Source organism: Acyrthosiphon pisum, chromosome A3, assembly GCF_005508785.2.
Source record: "Acyrthosiphon pisum isolate AL4f chromosome A3, pea_aphid_22Mar2018_4r6ur, whole genome shotgun sequence".
Classification (NCBI taxonomy): domain Eukaryota; kingdom Metazoa; phylum Arthropoda; class Insecta; order Hemiptera; family Aphididae; genus Acyrthosiphon; species Acyrthosiphon pisum.
Window position 1 is genome coordinate 2,363,830 of NC_042496.1, and position 24,412 is coordinate 2,388,241.

Here is a 24,412-nt window from a genome sequence, read left to right on the forward strand (position 1 = left end):
TTTGTTTCGTTCATTTTTACGCCCCATGTTTTGTACCACGATTCAAGGGAGAAGAGATGGTCTTGTATGTAGGAGGAGGCTAGAACGGGATCTGGGCTGGTTGCTAGTATGGCTTTGTCGTCAGCAAAATCACCGACTAAGGTATGGGGTGAAGTAGGCTGGTCAGAGATACTACAGACATGCACTAAATCATTCTCCGTTAAAACTTCCTCCCTCCGTTAAATAATTTGAAATACTCAGTAATAACTAATATTATAACCTCAACTTTCAATTTTCTATACTATAATTTGTACTAATGGAACCAGTTTGGGACAATTTTCTCGGTGATGTCTCGTCAAATCAATAACCATAACTTGGCGTCCTGGATAGGCAATTTAGATACATCACTTTTATAGTGATACAATATATTTCCGTCGTCACTCGGAAAATAACCTTTTAGAATACATCATTTTTTTACGGTAAATAGCCACTAAAATGTATTACTATAATAATAAATATTCCCAAAATCACGATGGTTATGATTCATAACTTATATGAACAATACAAATTATAAATATATTAGCAACAATATCAGTTCATTGAAATTAAACTTTCCTAAAATAAAGGATAATATATTCCAGACTGTTCTTTAGTCATCTAAAATTATAGCATACTTGGGAAAATTTTTATAATTTATTTGGGCACCAAAAAATATAAAGGCTCAGGTATATGGTATGTTTGGACAACAAAAAATTAAAGGATCGTGGGATGCATGATACTGGATTCAAATATGTGTCATGTAGGTACATTCTATTCTATTTTTATTTTATCCGTAGTAAACTTACTGACACGGATAACTGTAGAATTTTCTTTGAAATCATTGTATGACTAAATTCTTGATCAGTGTGATGGGATGTTCTTAGTATCGATAAATAAGTAAATAAAGGTAAAAGTTATGGCTTTATAATTTATACCTTAATATGATTTTTAACAAAGTATATATAAGACTCTACGTAGTGTATTCAGTGTTTTAGAATTCAATTTTATTAGATCTGGAAGGGGGTGAACCAGGGGGTAAGTTTTAAATGTATATACTACAGAGGTTCAAACCAGGGATTAAAAATATTAAGATTAATGGAATGTTAAAATTATCAATATTGATGCCCAAAAGTTGGACTTACGCCTGAACTTCTTCATACGCCTTCACATACCATTTTAAAGAGGTTAGTGGAAGTTGCAATGTAGGGTATGATTGTTATACAATACAAAATATATATATTTTTTAAAGACGTTTTTATGTAGTTTAAATAGTATAAATTAATTTTATTATCTTCATTTATTTTGAAAATGCTATTTCTTCGATCCATGAAATGTATTTGGCTACTCTAGTATAAATTCCGGGGGTATCTTTGTCAGCACAAAATTTCCCAAACGAAGTAATCCCGTATTGTATATACATGTCGGGGTACTCGGCATGTCTTACTTGAAGTGGACCTCCCGAATCGCCCTACAGCAATTTTTATATTATTTAATTAATTAAATTTCTACAAAGTATTACAAATTTCATAGTTCGTACCGTGCAAGTGTCTTTTTCACCATCAAACGAGCCCGCACATATCATCCTGTCTGGTAATATGCCGAATTGTAATTGACGAGTATTTGAAATATAACTTTCATTGCACTGATATGTGGGGAAAATATCCAATTCTACTTTCAACAAATTGTCACTAACTGGCCCGGCTGAACATTGTAATAAAAATAAAAATAATGTTAACTTTTGGCCTACTATAATAGCGGTGATTGCTGGCTACTGCTTAGATGATCATTTAAACCAACCCGTTGAAATTCGCCCCCAATCAGTAGCTATTTGTTTTAACGGTGTTGAAGATAGATCCGTATCCGTGTTAAGACAAATCGGTCGCACATCTTCGGAAATTACGACGTCCCTTTCCAAACGGAATAGAGCTATGTCGTTGTATAGCGAAGGTGGTCTATACTCAGGATGTATTACATGCTGCACTATTCGATAGTCATTGGGCTGAACTACATTGTCTTCATTAAAGAACCTTTCTAAAACTCCAAGGCGAGCCCAACGAGCTTTATTCCTTAAAATTACAAGAAATGTATGTCCATGATAAATAACAAATAAAACACACTATTGAATATAAGATACTTGACTAGTATTTAATTTTTATTATAATAGGTATGATTTACCCAGAACTTTCTTGACAGTGCGCTGCAGTCAATATCCATCTTTCGCTTATCAGCGAACCACCGCATCTCCAATCATCTCCACTTGTCGTGGAGGCACCATAACCTAACAGCGCCTATAGTTATAAATGTATAAAAATAAATTATAATATACTATACCCATCTTGACTTTGAGACTTGAGTATGTTGATGATTCAATATTACCATGTGTGGAAACTCTTGTTTTTCAGCATTTGTACCTCCTACTGCAGCAGGATAAAATACACCTTCTTCCTTTAATTTTGAATTTGTATTTATTCTATTATATTGATAACATTCTGCAAAAATTATTCAATTGATAAAATGTATTTCAATCGGTACCTACGATTAGATGCTTAGTATAAGGAATAAGAAGCAATTAGTTGTTTGACTGTGCATATATTTTTCAGTGGAAATGTATAATTTATAATATATTAATATATGCAACCAACAATAAACTAAAAGTAACGTCACACATTTAATTTTACACAAATAATTAATTAAATGTATTATAAATTTAATCAAATATACAATGCCAGTATGCACAAAAACAGAAGGCGATGCACGCAGCGCAAACTAGGACGAAAATACGGTTTGTGTTGAGCATAGGTACTTCTTATTTCTTTTAGGTAGGTACTATGATTAGATGAATGTATCAGTAAATTTCCAGAATTAGTTAGAATTAAAATTGTTACCTATTCTTCGTTTAGATATCAAATTTTAACGAAATGTAGACTTCATAAGTCAATAAAAAAAAGGTGGACAACTGATAACCGCTCTGCTGTACAGTATTTGTCGATCATATAATTGTAATAGATATGTTATATTTGAACCCAATGATAATTGCATACGAAAAATGATTCTGAGTGGGAGCGTTGTGTCTTCATATAAATAATCCTTGTATAAATGTAATAATTGAAAAAAAATAATAATCGAAAATATCTAATGGCTATAAATACTAAATAGTATAACTTTCTGGTAAACTTTTTTTTTTTTTGTAAAAGTAAAACAATAATTTGTGTAAAATCTTTTGTTAAAATTTCTGATCTTAGCTAGAAATGGCAAACTTTTATGAATTAGTATAGGTGCATAACTTATTATTATAAATATATAACATAAATTTGATACTTCGTGTTCATACTTTCATCGGCCGATATTGGACTTTCATTTTTAGTTCCTGGTATTTCAATTAACTCTTCATAATTCGTCACTGGACAACAAACTATCGGTTGTAAGCCAATGAACTCACATATATCAAGATAATTACGGGTTTTAAGACTGTGTTTAAAAGCTTTGCAGTATCTTGTACTCGTACACACATATTCTTGATCAGGTCTTGGGGCTTTCCGACATATCTGACCTAAAATAAATATTCATTTGAGCTAAAAATATAAGATATAAATCAATAATTTTCTGTTTTTTTGTTATTTCCAAAATAATTTATTGCATTTACATTTATTTATTTTTTTAAATTATAGATTCTGATCGTAGCGATGATGTATGTAGATATTTTTTTTTAACCACCTTTTGGGACAGTTAAAATGCTTCAATTTTTACTTTAGCATATTTTCTGGTAGTAAAGTACTACTTTCGTGAAAGCGCTAAACGAAAAACACTTCTGGGCGAAGACGATCAGCCTATATTAATAAGTAGGTACCAATACCCGCGGGTGATTCTTTTATCAAACAACAATCATTATTATAAAAAGTGTACATTTTTTTAAAAATATTTTTTTACATAGTTTGAAGTCGCTTATAAAACAACATTTTTCAGAATAAATTATATTTTTAAATATTTTTTAAGTTTTTTACTTTTTTGGATGACAACATAGGGCTTTAATTTTATATTCCAAAGCAGAATATATTTCTAAGAATTTTGATACATGAAAATCGAATTTGGAGCAAGTAGTTTAAGAATTATAAATATTCAAAGTTTAGATGAGCAGAGAAGTGAACAATCATTTTGCGGTACGACTCCACTCCACTCAAATTCGATTTTCATGTATCAAATGTACCTATCAACATTTTAAGAAAAATATTCTGCTTTGAAATATAAAATTAAAACCCCATGTTGTCGTTCAAAAAAGTAAAATCTTAAAAAATTATTAGGATAAAAAATTTTATAAGTTTTATAAGCTACTTGAAACTATAAGTAAAAAAATATTCTATGGTATTATTGCTATTAATGTAATTTATTTTACATTAGTAATACAGTAGGTTGAATTAATTTTTGTCAAAACAATTCCATTAAAAATGTTCATTCTTATTATACAGTTTAATAATATACTTAAAAAGTTTCAAGTACCAACAAATACATTTTTTAAATTGTTATTAAACATTTTATACGTCTTTAACTAAAAAATAATTTTAGAATGCTTAAGATTTTAATGAATATGTTGAAATTTGAACTTTAAATGCTTATAAAAAAATCATAACTATGCACCTTTAATATTTTTAATTTGCTATTATAGTATTATAACAACTTATGAGGAATTTTGTATAAAATGTTGGTTTTTGACCCAAACGAAAAAGTTTTAAAAAAGACTAACAAATATTGAAAATGTCTATAAAAAACTCAAAACGAGTTAAAATATTTGAAAATTTTATCATGTAGGTGCCTATAGAAAATGATAAAATAAACATTTGTTGAAAATTTCAAGTATCTACAGTTATTCGTTTTTAAATCACAACTAACATAATAAGAAAATCTTTTGATGAGAATTTGTTATTTTCGGGTGAATATCAAATGAATAAAAAACTCATGAAAAATGTAATTATTATTGAAATTCCACTTAAATCAACTCATGGTGAACCATGTACCTATTATATTTTCAAATTTTTAACTTATGTCTATAAATAGCTCAAAAGAGTCAAAATATATTGAATATTGTATGGTGTATAGGAAATGCTACTGAGTGAAAATGTAATTTATCTAGATACCTACGGTTAACTTGTTTATTGAGTACTTGCACCAAAAACCAAAATCGATTTTGTAGAAAACTGCATTTTTGTAATAATCTCCGTTATTCTTTAATTTATTTGGAGGGTATTCCTGATGCTTTTGGAAACTAGTACATAGATGAATACAGACACACAAAAAAAAACACACATATTGTTGTAAAATCAATACATTCATCGCCCCACTCTATAAAAATGTTTCATCAGTTTTTTTGTTAAATTATATTACGAGTATAATATGCTATGAATTAATTAAGGTCAGTGGGTTCTATTCAAGTCTAGTTATTATATTAAATATTTTCAGAGTTTCATAATTATTCAACACTATTACTTGTAAATTGTAATCCAGTATATAAAATATATACCTACGAAATAGTAAATTTTACGTTTAAAATAATTTTATTAAAAACGTATTTTTCAGTAATCAAAATTAACAGCTTGCATAGAGTTCAGTATTCAGTCTAAATGCAATTCTAATAAAAATTCTAATTGTTCTATTTTTCATTATCATTTTTATAACCCTGGGCCAGTGGGCCATCATTGATCTTATGATAAAAAAATAGATGCGTTATAATAACAGTACCTATATAAAATATAAGTTATTTAACAATATAAACCTACAGTTAGGTCTTAAGACTTAAATTACTTATAGTTGGTTGAATATTCTTAAACATTTGTTAATATACTTTGGTAATCAATATAATTTAACTCAAAATATTTACGATTTTTAAATATTTAATAACTAGTATCTTTATTCGTCCGATTTGTTATGTTTACACTGATATACAAATGTTTTACATTATATTTATCAATGTGTATAAAGTAAATCGACGTACCTTCGTTCAAGCCAAGATTTTTTACCACTTGTTGTGATGATGTATTGAAAACGCATAAGACGATTAATGTAATGCAAAATAATAAAATATTAAAAAATATGTTATTTTCCATTTTCAAATAAAATATTCATTCATAATCTCTGAAAACCGATTCCAGTTAATAGTTATATGAACAAGTCGTCGTATGATATGCTAGTATATTATAAAATTTAATATATATTTATATTATGGGAACATGTGTCCTGTTGTAGTGTTACACTGCAGTATGAGTACTAATATATAGGAAGTGGTGAGTGGTAAAAGTTAGGTATAGTAGAGCTGCGCAGTACCTAGTAATTAAATTTACATACGCGTGTGGTCAGGAATTTACAATCCAGCGTTAGTCATAAAAATATTATGGGATGGATAAATTCAAGATTTGTTGTATATTGGAGGTCTCAATCACCCAGCGCACACAATTCCCATTTACCCTTGAAACATGCAATATGCATTCATTAAAATTTAGGTTTTTAAAATGGACCATATATTTAAAATATTTAGACTTTTAAAGTTTGATACTATTTAAGAAATGAAATACAAACCTCCTATTTTCAAATGAAAACACCGCTCTATTTTTACTGTGAATTGATTTTTTTTTTTGTCACACGAAATAAACATGTATAATGTATAATACATCTAAAATAAAATGAATGGAGTTATTAATCTTTTTGTATATATTATTATGTCCTATATTTATCCAGGGCCGATAATAGAGGGGTGCATGGTGGTTTGTACCCCCCCCCCCAAAACTCGGTAACTAGATTTGAGGCCGACTCACGTTTAAGACGTTTAAGGATTTTATTCTCAAGACGGCAAACATAATATCGTTTTGTTTTTTTAATATTATTTTATTTCATTATTTTTATTTTTTGATTGCCATATGAAAATGGTAGATATTAAGATATCTATGTGATTATCGTAATATTACTAAATCTACTATCATTGATTGTAAATATTATAGGTTATAATTATAATCAATAGTACTATACACGAAAAAAAACAAAACAAAGAATATAAATCGACATTCGACATAGGTACAGAGAATTTTATTATACAATCCTTTGGTCATGTTGAGCTATTTTTAGGCATATAACATTTTCACTTGGTAAAAAAACTTGAAAATGCAATACAAGGTTCCTTGTAAGTTTAAATTTAAAAAAAAAATAACGTAAATCCACAGTAAATTTATGAAATGTTAGAACCCTATTTACAAATAATATTAATTAAATTTGCCAGCTACCGTATTAATAATAATACTTAATATAAATATAATATAAAATATCCTTGGCTGACGGCTCGTGTCCGCTCGGAATTGTTTTTTTTGTATACAATGATAATATTGAATTCAAATTTTACACCACTCATTACATTGATTCACCTGTAACCTTTGTACAGCAGAGTTACACAAACTTGCCCAACTTTTTGAACCACAAATATACTATGCTTTCTTAAGAATTTTTTTCGCGAATCGTGTGGCTTTCTGTAATTATAGCCCAGCAGTTTTCGAGTGTGTTATGTCAATGTGTGCATTTTAAGGCGCTTTTTTCTTTTTACACTTAGAGTGAACCTCCCGGGTCGTTAGATATTGGTATAAATGTAAAGTTGAGTAAATTCGTACACTTTTAATCAAAAATATATTTATTCGGTTTTTCTTATCGTATGGTATTATAATCAATTTATATAAAATCGTGTATTATATTTGTTCGACATTAAAAAAAAATATACACACATCATTGTAAAACTAATACATTCATTCCTCCACTCGCAGAATCTAAAAAACAGAAATCAACGTTTTAGTTGTATTCAATTTTATCAAACAACTTTAGTTATTTGAAAATGCTATTTTTTCGATCCATGAAATGTATTTGGCTACTCTAGTATAAATTCCAGGTGTATCCTTGTCGGCACAAAATTTTCCAAAAGATGTAATCCCATATTGTGTATACATGCCCGCGTAGATTACATGTTCTAATTGTAGTGGACCTCCTGAATCACCCTATACAATAATTTTGATATTAATTAACTATTTAGTTTTATACAAATTTACAAAGCATTACAACTTTCATAGTTCGTACCGAACAACCATCTCTTTCACCATCAAATGAACCCGCACATATCATGCTGTCAGGTAATATGCCAAATCGTAAATTTTGATTATCATATGAAAAATAACTTTCATTGCACTGTTTCACCGGAAAAATATCCAAATCCACTTTTAACAAATTGTCACTAAGTGGTCCAGCTAAAAAATTGTAATAAAAAAAACTGTTAACTTATGACCTACCTACTATAGCGGTGGCTACTGGTAACTTTTTTTTATTTCTGGGGGGGGGGGGGTTAATCATATAAACATTATACACTAACCCGTAGAAATTCGTCCCCAACCAGTAACTATCAGTTTTAATGGCGTTATATACGGATCTGAGTTGAGACAAATGGGTCGCACTTCTTCGGAGAATTCGACGTCGTTATCCAAACGGAATAGAGCTATATCGTTGTATAGCGAAGGTGGTTTATAATCTGGATGTATTATATGCTCTACTATTCGATAGTCCTTGGACCGATCTACTCTGTTTTCATTAAAGAGTGTACCGACTCTATCCGAAACTCCGAGGCGAACCCAACGAGCCACCAGATTCCTTAAAATTAAAAGAAATTTGTTTTCATGAAAAATAACAGACAGTACACGCTATTGATTTTATGTTACATAACTAGTATTTAAATTATATAAGGTATCTTAAATTTACCCAGAACTCTGTTGACAGTGCGCTGCAGATAATATCCATCTTTCGCTTATCAGCGAACCTCCGCATCTCCAATCCTCTCCATCTGCTGTGGTGTCACCATAGCCTATCAGCGCCTACAGTTATACAATTACAATAATAAAGAATAGCATAAGACTCTAAAAATATTGTTTTTGATAACATTTATGATTCAAGATTACCATATGTGGAAACTGTTTTATGTTAGCCGGTATGCCACCCACAACTGGCAACGGAGGTAACTGAGACTCAAATGGCACCTCACTTTGAATTTTGTGCTTTAATTTGAAATAATCATGACATTCTGGAAATCATTTGATTGATAAAAATCGTTTCAATTGGTATTGTTAGGTTTATATGTATATTGTATGTTGCAGTAAATAGCCAAAATGAGTTGGATACCTACTTAGAAGCATAATTAATTAGATAAACACTTTTTAGGTACCTATACCTATATGTGATTTTTAAATGTATTTCAAACAAAAAATTGAAAAAGTTATCATTTTCATGATATTTAAAAGTATTTAATGTTATATTATTTTATAATACACAAAAATAATTTATCTAGATATATATTTGTTACTGCACAGAAAAAATAAAAACAAACTTTTTGATTTGATGTTTTTTTTCCACATCAAACTAACATATTGTATTAGTTAACAGTTCAAAACAAAAAAAATCTTGACCCATTGAATGGAGTTAGTAATCTGTGTTTGAAATGGAACATAAAGTATTGGACATTCAACAGCTCTTTCTTTAACGGGGTTTTCAACGGCTCAAAATGACGAAGTCCTAAATAAAACATTGATTAAAAATAATTTCTTAATCATGAATCTATATAATATAGTATGTCAATATCACAGTTGACGAGTTACGACTATAATATTATGTCGCAGTCAAAATCGAAAACTATATTATCGAGTGCATTCAATTTTCTGTTTACACCTTTTATTATTTCCTTGTTACCTAATACTGAATCAAAAACAGGCAATCAATTTCACTTGTCTTATTTATTCATTACACCGATGTCATATATGTAACAAACTAAAATAGGAAATTAAACACGATATTGTGAATATTGTGCTATTAATGATTTTTAATTTTTTGCGCAACAAAACAATATATTATTATAATTATTTAGCAAGTTCACTTTTAAGTTCACATTGAACATTTTATTAAAATGGTTGGGCAATATAAAAATGTTTAAATAATTAATAATATTCCTAGCCAATTGACGGGAATGTACAGAATGCCTGGACTTTCCACAATGCCTACATTCTACAACATCTACAATAGTAATATACTAAGGGATTTGAACTGTGTCACTGTCGGAAGAAATGTAAAACTAGTTTGTGTTATTCAAAAAAAATTTTCTGAAATTTAGATGCAGAAACCAACATTTTATATTCTAAATTTTAAGCCCTCCACATGTTATTAATATAACAGATACATGTGTGCAGTGTATGATAAAAATCTATCTTCTTATTGTACAATATTTCTGTTTACTTATATAAAAACTTACAAGTTTCAAAAATAATAAGTAAAAACACTGCATTTTTTCAATGATGTAACCTACAAGGCTACAAATAATTTGGGGCAAATTGACAATTGTGAATCGGATAAAGATATTGAAGAATAGTCTCACGGATTAATTGTGTTCTGTTAATTGTGTTGTTCATAAGAAACGAAAGTTATCCAAAGTGGGTTATTATTCAAAGTTATTAGGTATCAGAAAGGATTCTGTACTATATTTGTATTGATTTTGATTCGTTAAAAAAAGTCATTGTGTATTTATAATTACAAAATATGATAATATTTTATAATAAAATGATTTACCTACGTTAATAGATAGGTATTTATGTCACCACTGTAGGTAGGTATGTAGTAAAAAGCTTAAAAAAACTGTACCTACCTGTATAAAAATATTAAGAAACTACTTTTGACTGAATTTAGACATTTACTGCAACATAATATAATCGTAATATGCAATAATTAATAAAAATTGGAATTACACTACGGGCGTTCGTACTTTTATCGGCGGATATTGAATTTTCATTATTACTTTCTGGTTTTTCTATAAACGGTTCATTAGTCATCGCCGGACAGCATACTATTGGTTCTAAAGCAACGAACTTACATATATCAAGATGATTATTAGTGCTAATACTTTCTGGGAAAGCATTACAATTTCTTGCACTCTTGCTCACATAATCTTCTTCTGGTCTTCGGCCTTTTCGACATATGTCACCTAAAAATGTATAATTGAGCTAAACAAATATGATATTGATCAATAATTTTAAATTTTAAATTCTTGGCGGGTCGTTGAATGCGTTGATTTTACAAAGATGTGTTTCTTTTTTGTGTATCTTTCATCACCTCTCCGGGCAGTAATTTTGTACTTCAGTATCTTTCCTGGTAGGAAAGTGAATCCAACTGATACTTTGTGGGGTGGAAGAAGTTTAAAATTCTCAGTAGTTTCCAAAAGCGTTGAGAAAAATGAAGAAAAAACCGAGAATTTTTACGCAAAACCAGTTTTTGAACAAATCAATTTTGGTTTTTTGTAGTAACTCAAAAATTAAAAACTGTAGATATTTTGAATTCTCACCCGATATTTATATGACTATTTTCTATACGAGATTACAATGAAAAAATATTTTTGAGATATTCTTAGGCGTAAGAAATTTAAAATTTTTTTTAAAGTTTTTTTTTAAAAATATTGTCATTATAGTATATTATGTGACAAGGGCGGGAAATGAGCTATTTCAGTCGCGAGCGACGTGCGCCTAAAACTGAAATTGCCTTCCCGCACGAGCCACACATAGTATTTTTGTCACGCCTCTGAATTCATCGATCACGCCATCACGGAAAAATTTAATGTAAGCTAGGATCTATTCAACAACCAAACTATTCTACGAAAACAATATTTCATGAAAGAAACGATTTATAGTTTTATTTATTTTAAACGTCATGCACGGAGGTTATTATATGAATATAAGATGTGACCAAAAGTTTATGTTTTGTAACGACCGTGGTAAAGATTTCAGCATAAATAATAATTATTATATTAAAATTAAATTAGAATAAAAAAATGTAATCACGACAAAGGTAATGCATTATGCAGGGATCTACGCAACAACCAAATTTTATTATTATTTACGAAAGCAATGATCACGCATTATGCAAGGAGGTTATAATACGAATATGGGATGTAACCAAAAGTTCTTGTTTTGTAAAGACCGTGGTATAGATTTTACTATTTTAGTTTCTGATTATGCAGAGGATATACGCGTGATATGTGCGCTCAATATTTTTGGGGATTTCCATTTTACCGCCCGCGAAAAAAGACAAAAAAAGGACGCTTTTCAATAAACGCTTCAATCGCTAACGAAAACCAAACTTTCGGTGCGGGCGTGTCAAAATTTTTTTTGAAATTGTGTCCAGAATAAGTTTAAAATGTTAACACCCTTTGGTTTAAAATTTTAATAAGACATGATTACGTTTTCGCGTTTTTTGTGTGAAGAATACGATATTCTAATGAACATTATTATGTATGTTGTATGAAGCTTCTTTGATACTTCCTTGAATGACTGCGTATACTCGAGGTTTAAGAAGACGGCATACCCACATATGGTGTATTGTTGTATCCGTCTACTAACGCAGTAACGGATAATATATCAAAATGTACGTCCAGCAGTTCTATTTTTGTGTTGTTAACCTAAATATTTGGCTATTTGAGTGAATTTACCTTTTATCGAATTTAAATGTAAGTACATTATTTGTGTTTCCTCGGTGGTTTTTTACGATATTTTAATATTTAAGTGATTTATAAGTACGTAAATTATTAATATTTAAAAATGTTCACAACTCGCTTATACTTTTTGTAATTTAGCACTTAAATACTTAGGTACTATATAGTTATATATTCTATGCCTTATGGTCATTAGTCTACGAACATAATTTGAATATTGATCACTTTATCTTTTGGAGTACAAAAATATTTGAATTGTTAATTACTATCAACTGGGTTTAGAAGTATTAACTTATTTAACACAATTTAAACACGTGATTATGTTATAATATTATAATAATAAATATATGTTTTTATAAAACCGTGAAAAATATAGAAAAATAGAACCGGGAAAGAAGGTTCTTAGGAGTTATTACAAGTAAAGTGTACTTCAAAGTTCAAATTAATCAAGGACAGCTACGAGTTCAGGGTTCTTACTTCTGTGTATCGTAGGTTATTATTTTTAATAGGTAGGTACCTACTTTTAGAACTATTCGACATAGCTACAGAAAACAATTGCTTGAAATCTAGCAAAAATATTTCAAAATAATCTTTTAAATTTTAATATTTATTATTAAAAATGAATAGTAGACAATTCCAATCCCCAATTTTTTTTTCTGAATAGTTAAGACAGAATAAAAAGGTCCAAATATTTCCATTAATAAAACATTTAATTCTCAAATATATTTTTAGAAAATATGGGAGGATGTGGCATGTGGGTTTAAAATATGTGTCGAGAGTGAAATCTAACCTTTATCTATACCAAAATCCTACTATCCTACTTTACAAAAAATAGTCATATGGGGCCATGGTGGGGGAGTGGGTGTCCATTTGCCATTAATATTTAAAAACATACTTCACAGTAATTTAAACTTGTAAGTATACAATGAATTCAATTCCAAATTTTTTTATTATTATTATTATTATTTAGATTTTAGATAACCGTTTGCAGTTGGCTATTGGATTTAAGATATAGATTGCATGCAAAATATTATATCAATTATGTAACAGTATTTAAAATATAAGTTACCGATTAACTGCAATATATTAGCAGTTTAGCACACTGTTGTACCTACTGTAAAGTCCCAAGTTACAAGGAGTATTGGTTTGATACTTACTAAAACTAGTACTTTACTTTGATTCTACTAAAATAGAACCTATTTAAGATCAGGTAGGTAAATAAACATATAAACTATAAATTAGGTAGGAAAATTACTAATATTATTGTTTAATTAAATGTGTTTAAGATTCACAAAAACTCAAATAATTTATGGCTAAATATAGTAAACATGATTCTTATTTTGTAATGTTCGTACTATAATATCAAAGAACAAAATATACACTTGTTACCTATACATTATCAATGTGTAATAATGTGTATAGATACTTAAAACAAATCGACGTACCTTCGTCCAATCCAAGATGTTGTATAACTAGTTGTGATGATGTGTTGAAAACGCAAAAGATGATTAACATAATGTTGCTTAATACGACTTTAAACAATCGGTTATTTTCCATTTTCGAAAAAAAAATTATTTATAGGTTTACGTAAGCACGAGACGTCGTATGGTACGCAAGAATATATTATAAAAATAAAGTTTTTTACTATTTTAGGGCCTGTGCTAATACGTACAATGTACTAAGTAGTACCGAAGTCGTAGTGGTCAATATTATAGTATAGAGCTGCGTCATACTTACATGTGCGGAGTGGGAATCACGATCGGTTAATGGTATACGCACCGCTAATTGTACCTTTGGATACCTAAATGATTTGTTATTAATATTATCACCGGCGTTTCTTATTCAACCCTTTTATTTAACGAAAAGCTGATTCATACGATAGTACCTATAATATATATTTTTAACCCATATATAGTAAATAATTTACTAATTCATTAGATACGTATCTCGAAGTTCCTTTTTCAATGGGAGGATTCTTCATTCTGTGGATCATATATTTTTTTCCTTCTCTTGTCATAATCATTATGTAACAAATTTTGCAGTAAAAACATTTTAAACAACATTATTAAATATTTTAATTAACGTATACGCGTCACAATATACGGATAATATTACATATATCTATAATGTATATTCTACCACTTTTACATAAGTGTTCAGATCAAACAGGTTCTCAATACGTTTCGCAGAATGTAAGCATGTTGTATCAAAAAAAATAGACAACTTAATTATATATTAGGTATAACATTATATCTGTATACTTGAAATTTAAAGATAAAATAATAACAACCTATATTATAATATACTCATCGTTACGATGCTTAAGACAGTATAGTGAGTATACCTTATTGTAACATGCCTCACGTCTATTTAAAATAATTTGCAAACATAGTTATGTATAATTTTCCACTCTGAGAAGATACGATTAGTGGGGTGTAGCAGATGCCAGGCAGAACCTCTCAATCCTCATAAACTAATTTAACTTAAGTTTAAAAATACATAACTTATCAATTTACAATAAAAAAAATATTTATTTATGTATCACCACAAGATGCCTTTAATTTGTATATAATATATTATACAATTTCAAAAAACATAATTTGAACAAGTGTATGAATATATCATAAAAATCGGGTAAATAGATGTCGCTCTGCTGTACCTACCGTCGGTTACAAGTGGTTCACTGTAATGGGTGGCATTAAATTTGAATTCAATGATGAATTTTAAATTTTGACCTCCTGAATGCACTAACTATAGATTCACTTTCCCGTCGAACAACAATACAACATACAGTTGAAAAAAATCAAAGCATTTTTACTGCCCCATTGCCCCAAAAGCCGCAAAAGGTGATGACAGACACAAAACTAAAAAAAAAAATACAAATACATCATTTTAAAATCAATACATTCATCACACCGCTCAGAATCTAAAAATGGGAGTAAGCATGCACAGTAGATCATCGAAGAATATCTTTATTTTAGACTCATATTTTATAAATTTGACAATAAATATATTTTAAACTTTTAACGGTTAATTAATATATACCTAGGTAATATAAAAAACACAGCCAGAAACACATCTACCTAAAATGGTTAATATTTATTTCAAACATAATAGGTAATTCGTTACGTTTTAATTACCCAATTACGCGAATCATTATTTATTTTATTTTGTTCAACTTCAATTCTAAGGCCAAACGACATTTTCGATCCATGAAATATATTTTGACACTCTACAGTACACTACCGGAGAATCTTCACTACATAATGTCCCGAATGATATTATTCCGTATTGAGTATGTAAGCTTGAACCGTCGTGTTTATATTGAAGCGGACCGCCAGAATCTCCCTGCAAAATTTGATAAATTAATTAAAATAAATTGTAGTGCAAATATACTTATGATATTAAAAAATAAATATCATACACCACAAACGTCGGTAGTGCCTTCCAATGGGCTAGCACAAATCATTCTGTCGTTTAATATGCCGTATTTTAGCGTCATACTGGCAGATAAAAATGAGGCATAAGAATCGTTGCAAACACTTCCGGGGATGATATTCAGTTCTACTTTTAACAAATTGTCGCTAACTGTATAAGCATCTGAAAATTTGTATCGAATTTTAGACGGTTGATACGCATAGGTTATAAATCTTTACCCGTTTTAAATATACAGCTGGTACGTAAAAACTAACCTAAAGAAGGTTTTCCCCAACTAGTAGCTACTTGCATTTGTGGTTCTAAAAAGGAATCTGAATTAAGACAGATCGGCATTACGTACTCGGAGAACTCGACATTTTTTTCTAACTGGAACAGAGCTATGTCGTCGTACATCGAAGGTGGTTTATAACACGGATGGATGACGTGTCGCACTATTCGATAGTCTTTCGGTCGAGCATCGTCTGTTGTTGAGATTATGTTCAAATCTCCTAATCGTGCCCAACGCGCAGTATTTCTTTAAACAGACATGTGTGTACATAAATATACAGTAGCATAACCAAAATGTTTTCAAGGGTCATAGAGAAACATTGAGAATTCAACTAAAGGAAAAAATCTGGTATAGTAGGTATTTGCGTACTGCTAGCAATACAAAATACGATCCTAAGATGGGGAGGTCTAGACCCGAGGACACCCCCTGATTGCGCTACTGTATATATAGATAATACTGAGAGGATATTTTATCATGAATCAGCTCATAATTTAGAAAATACAAGGCATTTTTTGATTAACTTTATTAATACTGTTGAATGATGATCATAGAATAATGTAAAACATAGTATATTATGTAGATATACATATTTTGTTAAACATTAAAATTAAAAATAATTTAAAAATTCCTTGTATTTTTAATATGATTTCGGGAAAAAATATCCAAGGACGAAATATCCTATACTAAAATATTCAATCAAATTATCCAAGGTCAAAATAATCAACGGATTTTTTTTATTATTATTCTTAATTTGTTTCTCTACTTTCTATAGTCAATGACAATAAACGAAACGTTACGAAAATCGATGAGAAAAAAATTTGTACCTAGCCCAAAAAAACACATATCTATGTTAAAATATTTAGCTACCTAAGTAGTACACTAATTTATTAATGATTGCCAGAGTGTCAATAATAAATTATAAATTATAAATAATAATTAAGTGCATATTAAATAATGTATTACTAAGGTGTATGTTATTTTTCATGAAATAAATCAAATACACTAATAGCATATGTAATATGTATTGAATTTTTACTTGAGGTACGAACAAAATATTTGGTTAGAATCTGTGGTAGAATTATAATTTATAACCATTGGATAATTTTGCTTTAATATTATAGTACAGACTACTATATAATAGTACAGGATATTTTGTCTTTGGCTATTTTTACGGTCATCGTGCGATTGAGCTAAATGAGCATAAAAAGTTATGCGCTGTTGACATTTGCATACAATTCCGTATTATTTTATACAAGAAATGTAGATTTAAATATTTACAATTATACGAACATGGTAAGAGCTTAAAAATAACTCGATCTCATGGTCATAAGCATAGTGCATTAAAATCATTAAATTATTACACCTTGAGTATCTGCTTACAATTTGTCTTAAATATGATAGTAAAAATTCAATATTTTTACAATTTGAATAATGGTTGTAACTTAGAAAATTTTTATATTTAATTGTATTTTTTCCATTTTTTAGCTGTTAGTAATTGTATGGGATTATTTCAATAGAATATAGTAATCCTAGTTTCTGTTCAACATTTCGGTTTGAATGTTATAAAATGTTCCATGTTCAAACGTGTTGCTAAAAAAGTAGGCATATTATGCTCAATCATGTTGTGCTCTATAGGGTTTTACCGATTTTAACCTAGATTCATCGTATCAACAATATGCTTGGTTCTCGGTAAAATAACCGCCCTATACGTACATTTGTTATTAGATATATATATTTATAATTTTAAAAGTATTTTAACGCGATATTTCTATTTAAAATAATATAAGTATAATATAAGTACTAGACATTTACAGAGCACTCATTTTTTGGCAATGCGCAGATGTTAGTATCCATCTTTCGCTTATCAGCGAACCTCCACAACCCCACTTGCCATCTTCCGGCTTCTCTCCGAAACCAATTATCGCCTAAAAATGATAAATCTTTCATTTGTATTAAAGTTAAATACCTATAATTATTAAATTTGGAATTTTCAAAATTTAAATACATACCATGTGTGGGTATTCCTTTGGTTTAGCCAATGGAATATTATATGAAATAACTTCCGGGTATTGTAATTTTTTGGTAACATTTTTGTTTTTTTCTACGACAATATTCATTACTGAAGATTTTAAATCTGCTTCACAGTTGACCGAGAACGACTAACAATCAAATCAATGATCAATAATAATTAAGTACAGTCAAATAGATACAATATAAATCCATAGTTGTTCAACTATTCTAAATTCACTGACATATTTACCCTACCACGACGCAGAGAAAAACTTACGTTAGTGTCTCTCTTTCTAACTCTAGACTCAGTTGTAAGCCCTGTTGACTCTGTCAAACTAGTTTTCTCTTTTTTGTACTTTTTCATCAACTTGGAATACTCAAGGCACTCTATACATCAATAATTTATTGTTTGAATATTTACATATGACAAAAAAAAATCAATCAAATTGACAATACTTTCGTGAACAATGCTTGGTCTTTTATTCGTAAAGTTATTTAAAATTTGTATTTTTTGAATAGTTGGTGGACAGCAAATTATTGGATGTAGTTCATCAAACGAACATAAATCAGGATATATTTTATCTGCAGTCATTATTTTTAGGGATTCGCAGTTTTCAACACGCTTACATGAGTGATCTGAATCCAATACATCCCCTTTTTTACATTTCACACCTGGACAAAAAAAAATGTCGCTATTATTTTTTAAATATCCAATCTTTCCTATATTCATATTTTAGATTCTAAGCGAAGCGATGGTGTATTGATTTTACAATGATGTATGTTTTTTTATTTATTTTTTTTTTGTGTCTGTGAAACTAGTGAATATAAGTAATCGAAATAATGCGAAAAAATTTTAAATTCCCAGTAATTTTCAAAAGCGCCGAGAAAAACAAAAAAAAATTTAGGAAAACCGGGAATTTTTACGCAAAATCAGTTTTCGACCGGTTTTTGGTGGAACTCTAAAACAAATGACCAAAGATACATGCAATTTTCACTGGTTGTTTATACTAGCATTTTATATAGGTACACTAGTTTTACACAGGTAAATTTTTAAAATATTTTGAGTCGTTTTGAGCTGTTATAAATATTGCATAGTTATTATGTTATGTCATATTATTATTTATTATATTGTCTACCTATTTAAAACAAATTTCTCGTACCTTCATCTAATCCAAGTATTTTTACTTTTTTTTCTGATGATGTTCTGGAGAAGCATATAATAAATAATATAACATTAAAATACATAATGTTTTTCATTTAAAAAAAATTATAATAAACCCTAAAACTAGTAAAACTGTATAAATATATGAGAGCGGTTCAAGTAATTGTGTGTTACTGCGGTGAATTATTATAGTTGCAACTTGCAATAATTGTGTATTATGATATTTATGATTGACTAATGACAATCGATTGTGTGACAATAATCGATTGTCAACATTGGTTCTGAATTAACAACTTTCTCAACCGTTTAAAAGGAACTTATCCTAATTTGTAATCACGATTCAAAACTGTATACAAACTACGAATTTAAGACATTTACATATTTTCATGTTCAAATGTTCTGACTTTTTTATAAGTTCGGTGCTGCACTGGTTGGCATTAAATAATAATTGGTTGCAATCTACTTATAAATTATAATAGTTATAACTAATGTTGCATTTTCTTAAAAGATATCTTAGTTTTTAGCACACTTACAATAAATTAATAGTTATTTGAAAATCGTTGTTGGGGCATTGTTTACGCAATGCGGCGTAATACCTACATTCAATAATCAGGTTGATAAAAAAAAAGTTTAAGTACCTAGTTACAAATTACAAAACTATAATCAACATAGGTTTAATCAAATTTCAAACCAAGTGTTATTGTTGTTTCTTATGAAAATGTAATTGAAGTATTCAACATTTGAACGCTTGAAATTTGAAAAGCACAAGGCCACAAGATATTTTATCTATTTTATCTATAATAGTATAATATTATATAATTTTTAAATACCTTCCTCACTATTATTTTCCATTTTCGAGAAAAGAAAGAACTAGGTAGGTGTTAAGGTGTATAATTCCACTTTGATAGAAGTATAGAATCGATGAAAGCCTGTGATTACTAAGAAAATACAATTGATTTTTTTATACCTAGACTAGAAAATTAATATTCCATTAGAATCATCATTAATATATTTTAAATTACGAACTTTTCCGTTTGATACCTATTTAATAATTACTTCAGTTTAGAACTATATCTATTACAGTATACCTGCATACAGACAATTTTATTATATATAGGCACTAAATACTAATGTTATAAAGTCACTACTAAGTAGGTAGGTACTAACTAATATAGTACTTAACACCTAATGTAACACGAGACACTCTGAAAACAGTAGGCAATAATTGTACAGCAAATACATCAGTCGTAATTATAGGTAGGTAGGTATAACATACCATATATAATACTATTCTAATTTCTAAATTCTAATATTACTTTAAGTCTATAACTTATTAATGGACGGCCGGACACTGGAAATGTAGATACCTACTAAAGATTAAACTACTATCGACTACCTATCGAGTAATTTTATAATTAATCGTATTCGATAGTACACAGAGTAATCGATAGTTGATGTTTAAATAAATCAAATATTGATAAACAAATAACAATCGAATATATTCGAAATTCGAATATGATATAATGTTTCGAGGTAGGTATAATAATAAAAAAAATGTGTATCATGGACGGTTCCTGCAGGGATTTTTTATACAATATTACATCGTCATGACTCATGAGCATTGAGTGAAGCTTTTATATCAAAATTGTTCAAAGCCGTTTAGTAATGGTGTAGTGGTATACGTTTAAAAATAAACATTTTTGTTAGGTATAATTTTTTTTTTCGTGGTCAAGTTTATAAAACAGACAGAGGGGGTTTAAAAATTTTTTTCAAAGACTATTAATATTATACAAAACAAAAAATCTTGCCCAACAGCAAAATTAGATTGTAAAGGTAGTATAACAACTGATCAAATGATTTTAAATGTATTGAAAAACATTGAACTCGAGAACCATCCACCATCCCCCAGCGTAAGAAGAAGTAACAAAAGTCATGTTGAATATGAATACTAATAAGCCCAGAACAATTTTGATAGGTACTCCTTCGAGACTTTTCGCTGAAGAAACGTCTAATTGATCGTATGAAACAATTGTTTTATTGACAAATGAAAAATCAGTCAAAAGGTCACTAAGAAGAATTCGTAATAAAAAGTATTCTTCGCTATGACCTTTATTGGAATTGAAAATAAATGATATTTGGACTACTTTACGGAAGGGCCCGAACCAAAACCGTTTTTATAATTTGATAACGAAAACAATACCAATTTAATAATTGTTTTTGGGTCTTCCAAAGGAATGTTAGAGTTTTCAAAATCGGTCAAGCGATGTATGAATGGAACATTTTTTACTTGTCCTAAAGAATTTTACCGGGTATGTATACCTACATAATTTATGCATGGATATATTAAAAACACATCAATTCCGTGCGTTTATGTTTTCTTACAAAGAAATTTACGTGGAACTTTTATAAAAACTGAGAAGCTTATGTTGTCTGAATTGAAATTAAAATCTATAAGTATATTGACTTTGAAGTTTGAACAATCAATGATTGAAGCTATTAAATTAGTATTTGTCGACATTAATATTCAATGTTGTTATCACCTTTCTCGAAATGTATTTGGAGTACCTAAATTTCAAAACATAGGATTAGCTACAAAATATAAGAAAAATGAAAATGTTCTTAAAATAGTTGGCATAGTTATATGTTTAGATTTATTGCCCCTGAAACGATATGTACTATTATATATTATTTGAATAATATTATTACCATATTACTTCTATTATAATCTACGGTTTGTTATATTTTATTGTTTAGGTATGTCTGTGTCGCATGATTGATCAGGTGACCTAATTGATTGAGATATCGATTGTTATTTGTTGTACTTCGATAGAACATGCGTCAATGGAACTTACAAGATAACTACTACACGATCAAATGGTTTGGAATTATGGCAATCTTCACCAATATAATCACCTTATTTATGCAATGTACATAAGGCTACAAAGAAAAACACAGGTAAAACAAATAATATAAGCGAAGGCTTCAGTAATACATTTAAAAGTTTGATAAGAACTCAGCATCCAAATATTTGGATGTTCATTGAAGCATTCCAGAGATAAAATTCACAAGCAACTATTAAATTGTTAAATATCCAAACTGGTACATATTTTACAAAAAAAAAATATGAACAAGGGCTTTTAAGTATGTGTTTAGGGATAACATAAGAATCAGAAATCAAATGTTTTTACGAAATGTATCATTTTTATGTCGGAATTTTTAGTCATTTTTTATTAATTATTAATTATATTTTATAATTTATTTAGACAATCTTTAAGCTGCCTATCATATTTATTTAAAATTACCTATATTTTTATGTAGGAATTTTTGGCCGTTTTTATTCATTATTAATATTCACATGGAGGGCTTAACCCCACCCACCTCTAGATAAGTTTATGAAGATATTACTAATTAAATAGGTATATAGGTAGTCATGTACGATGTAGGTACCTAACCACAACGTTCAGCCTGATTAAAAATATTGACTATAATATAATGTGACGAACACAGTAATAAAAACAGAAATATGTATTTATTGTTAATTTTTTAAAAATGATATATTTTGTTTTAAGTGTTTATATTAAAATTACGAACCCTATGTGGGTTCAGCGCATCGCGCTGAATCAGATTAGGATCGGTAAAAACATATATTATACATCATGCAGAAAGGTCTTGGCTCCGCCCCCCGCGCTGAAACGTACTAGGATCGGGAAATACGCGTGGGGTAAGGGGTTGTTTACTATAATCCACAGTTAGATAATACGGTTCTTATCACATCAAACTTCACGCGTTATCCTTATCACTTATCGAAATGTTTAAAACATTCAAATATTTAATTTTTCTCTTCGCGGCTTTGCAGTTTAATATTCCAAATTCTAACGTCATATTTTGTACTCCGTGATCTTATATTTTATAACTCTGTTGAAAGATAAATTACAATTTATTCAATATTCATTATAAAAGTCGATGAAAAAAAGTTACTTATCAATGCGTTTTATTTACCTATATTAAAACATAATATTGTAGTATACAATTTTTCATAGCAATAGTAATATTGTAAAAAATTAGATTTAGCAGGTACCTGAAATTTATACGATATTTTATTGTTTATTGCTGAATTCATAACCAAATGGTAGACTAAATTTCAAATTGTATAATATTACTTTTAACTACTTAGGTACCTTATACCCATTGATAATTGATGGATACTCAAGAAAAAATTATGGAAATCAATCAACCTATACATTTTAAAGACTTAAGACTCGTTTGTTCATGCTCTGATGATTTCCTCGTGAATGACAAAGAATTTCAGCAATGTTTAAAAGGATGCAAATGGTAAAACAATTAAATTATCAATAGTTTTGTTAATTACACATTTTCTCATATAATTTATTATTACAAAAGGTCAGCTGATGGTCTGAGTATTTTGACAAATAGTGAAGATAGAAGACTTCGAATTTTCAATATTGAAACAGACGAAATAGATCAATGTAAAAAACAACTTCGTAAAGTCAATGAGATAAAAGAAGGCGGAACTATATACGATTATGTATGGTACCCAAATACTGTGCAAAAAAGCGATAACGTAAAGTTGTTAGTAAATGTTCCTATATAAACCAAAATATTAAATCACTTAATATAAAATGTAACATCAATGATTAAGACAACGTAACACTGGCATTTTTTTCTCCGTATTACAAGTGCGTAACATAGCAAATTTACGCTCAGCAGATCACGTTCAGCTTTGTTAGTTTAAAAATTTAAGTGAATCGACCTATTAAGAAAATTAATGGTAAGAACATTATCTGTGTTTGTATACTGGTTATTTACAATGATTCAATTTTTAAGTGAGTTATGAGCATTTTTAATTTACACTATATAAGTAAAAATTGAACTATCGTAAAAAATCGCACATACAAACACAGATAATCTTCTTACCATCAATTTTCATAGTGGGTCGATTTACTCAAATTTTAAACTAACAAAG

The 24,412-nt window shown here is 28.9% G+C and overlaps 3 protein-coding genes across 4 annotated transcripts in view; 1 reads left to right on the plus strand and 2 right to left on the minus strand.

The window, feature by feature from the left end:
• Positions 1-1,257: 1,257 nt before the first annotated feature.
• On the minus strand, positions 1,258-5,321 carry LOC100167772 (serine protease-like). The gene is made up of 7 exons (NM_001162294.2): positions 5,152-5,321; positions 3,350-3,568; positions 2,350-2,507; positions 2,194-2,296; positions 1,816-2,084; positions 1,556-1,719; positions 1,258-1,486 (listed from the first exon to the last, which is right to left on the minus strand). Exons 3-7 carry the CDS (start codon positions 2,351-2,353, stop codon positions 1,316-1,318), a joined length of 711 nt encoding a protein of 236 aa, NP_001155766.1. The 5' UTR covers positions 2,354-2,507; positions 3,350-3,568; positions 5,152-5,321; the 3' UTR covers positions 1,258-1,315.
• A 2,449-nt stretch (positions 5,322-7,770) lies between these two features.
• LOC100167813 lies at positions 7,771-19,470 on the minus strand. The gene is made up of 15 exons (XM_016807299.2): positions 19,427-19,470; positions 18,723-18,938; positions 18,544-18,653; positions 18,266-18,415; positions 18,069-18,181; positions 16,243-16,502; positions 15,975-16,150; positions 15,740-15,898; positions 13,996-14,125; positions 10,832-11,050; positions 8,985-9,106; positions 8,788-8,900; positions 8,405-8,679; positions 8,098-8,282; positions 7,771-8,036 (listed from the first exon to the last, which is right to left on the minus strand). Exons 2-15 carry the CDS (start codon positions 18,856-18,858, stop codon positions 7,863-7,865), a joined length of 2,322 nt encoding a protein of 773 aa, XP_016662788.2. The 5' UTR covers positions 18,859-18,938; positions 19,427-19,470; the 3' UTR covers positions 7,771-7,862.
• Positions 19,471-22,168: 2,698 nt separating this feature from the next.
• The window catches only part of LOC100574828 (telomerase Cajal body protein 1), a 3,937-nt gene continuing 1,693 nt past the window's right edge, over positions 22,169-24,412 (plus strand). Inside the window, exons 1-3 of one of the 2 annotated variants that reach the window (XM_008188319.3) lie at positions 22,169-22,383; positions 23,603-23,760; positions 23,830-24,018. In XM_008188319.3, coding sequence (XP_008186541.1) covers positions 23,627-23,760; positions 23,830-24,018 — 323 coding nt within the window. In that variant the 5' untranslated portion in view covers positions 22,169-22,383; positions 23,603-23,626. Of the gene's footprint in view, positions 22,384-23,260; positions 23,503-23,602; positions 23,761-23,829; positions 24,019-24,412 lie in introns of those variants that run through there. The other variant, XM_003246823.4, reaches the window with a different exon arrangement.

Excerpts from the sequence above, each read along its gene's own strand:
- LOC100167772 (NM_001162294.2), bottom strand. Across the intron at positions 2,085-2,193 it reads CACTGTCAAGAAAGTTCTGG|GAATAAAGCTCGTTGGGCTC; the intron begins GTAAATCATACC and ends TGTAATTTTAAG. Across the intron at positions 1,487-1,555 it reads GTGAAAAAGACACTTGCACG|GGCGATTCGGGAGGTCCACT; the intron begins GTACGAACTATG and ends AAATTGCTGTAG.
- LOC100167813 (XM_016807299.2), bottom strand. The coding sequence starts at position 18,858 with ATGACTGCAGATAAAATATATCCTGATTTATGTTCGTTTGATGAACTA. Across the intron at positions 8,901-8,984 it reads TAAAACAGTTTCCACATATG|GCGCTGATAGGCTATGGTGA; the intron begins GTAATCTTGAAT and ends GTATAACTGTAG. Across the intron at positions 8,037-8,097 it reads CGGTACGAACTATGAAAGTT|GGTGATTCAGGAGGTCCACT; the intron begins GTAATGCTTTGT and ends ATTATTGTATAG.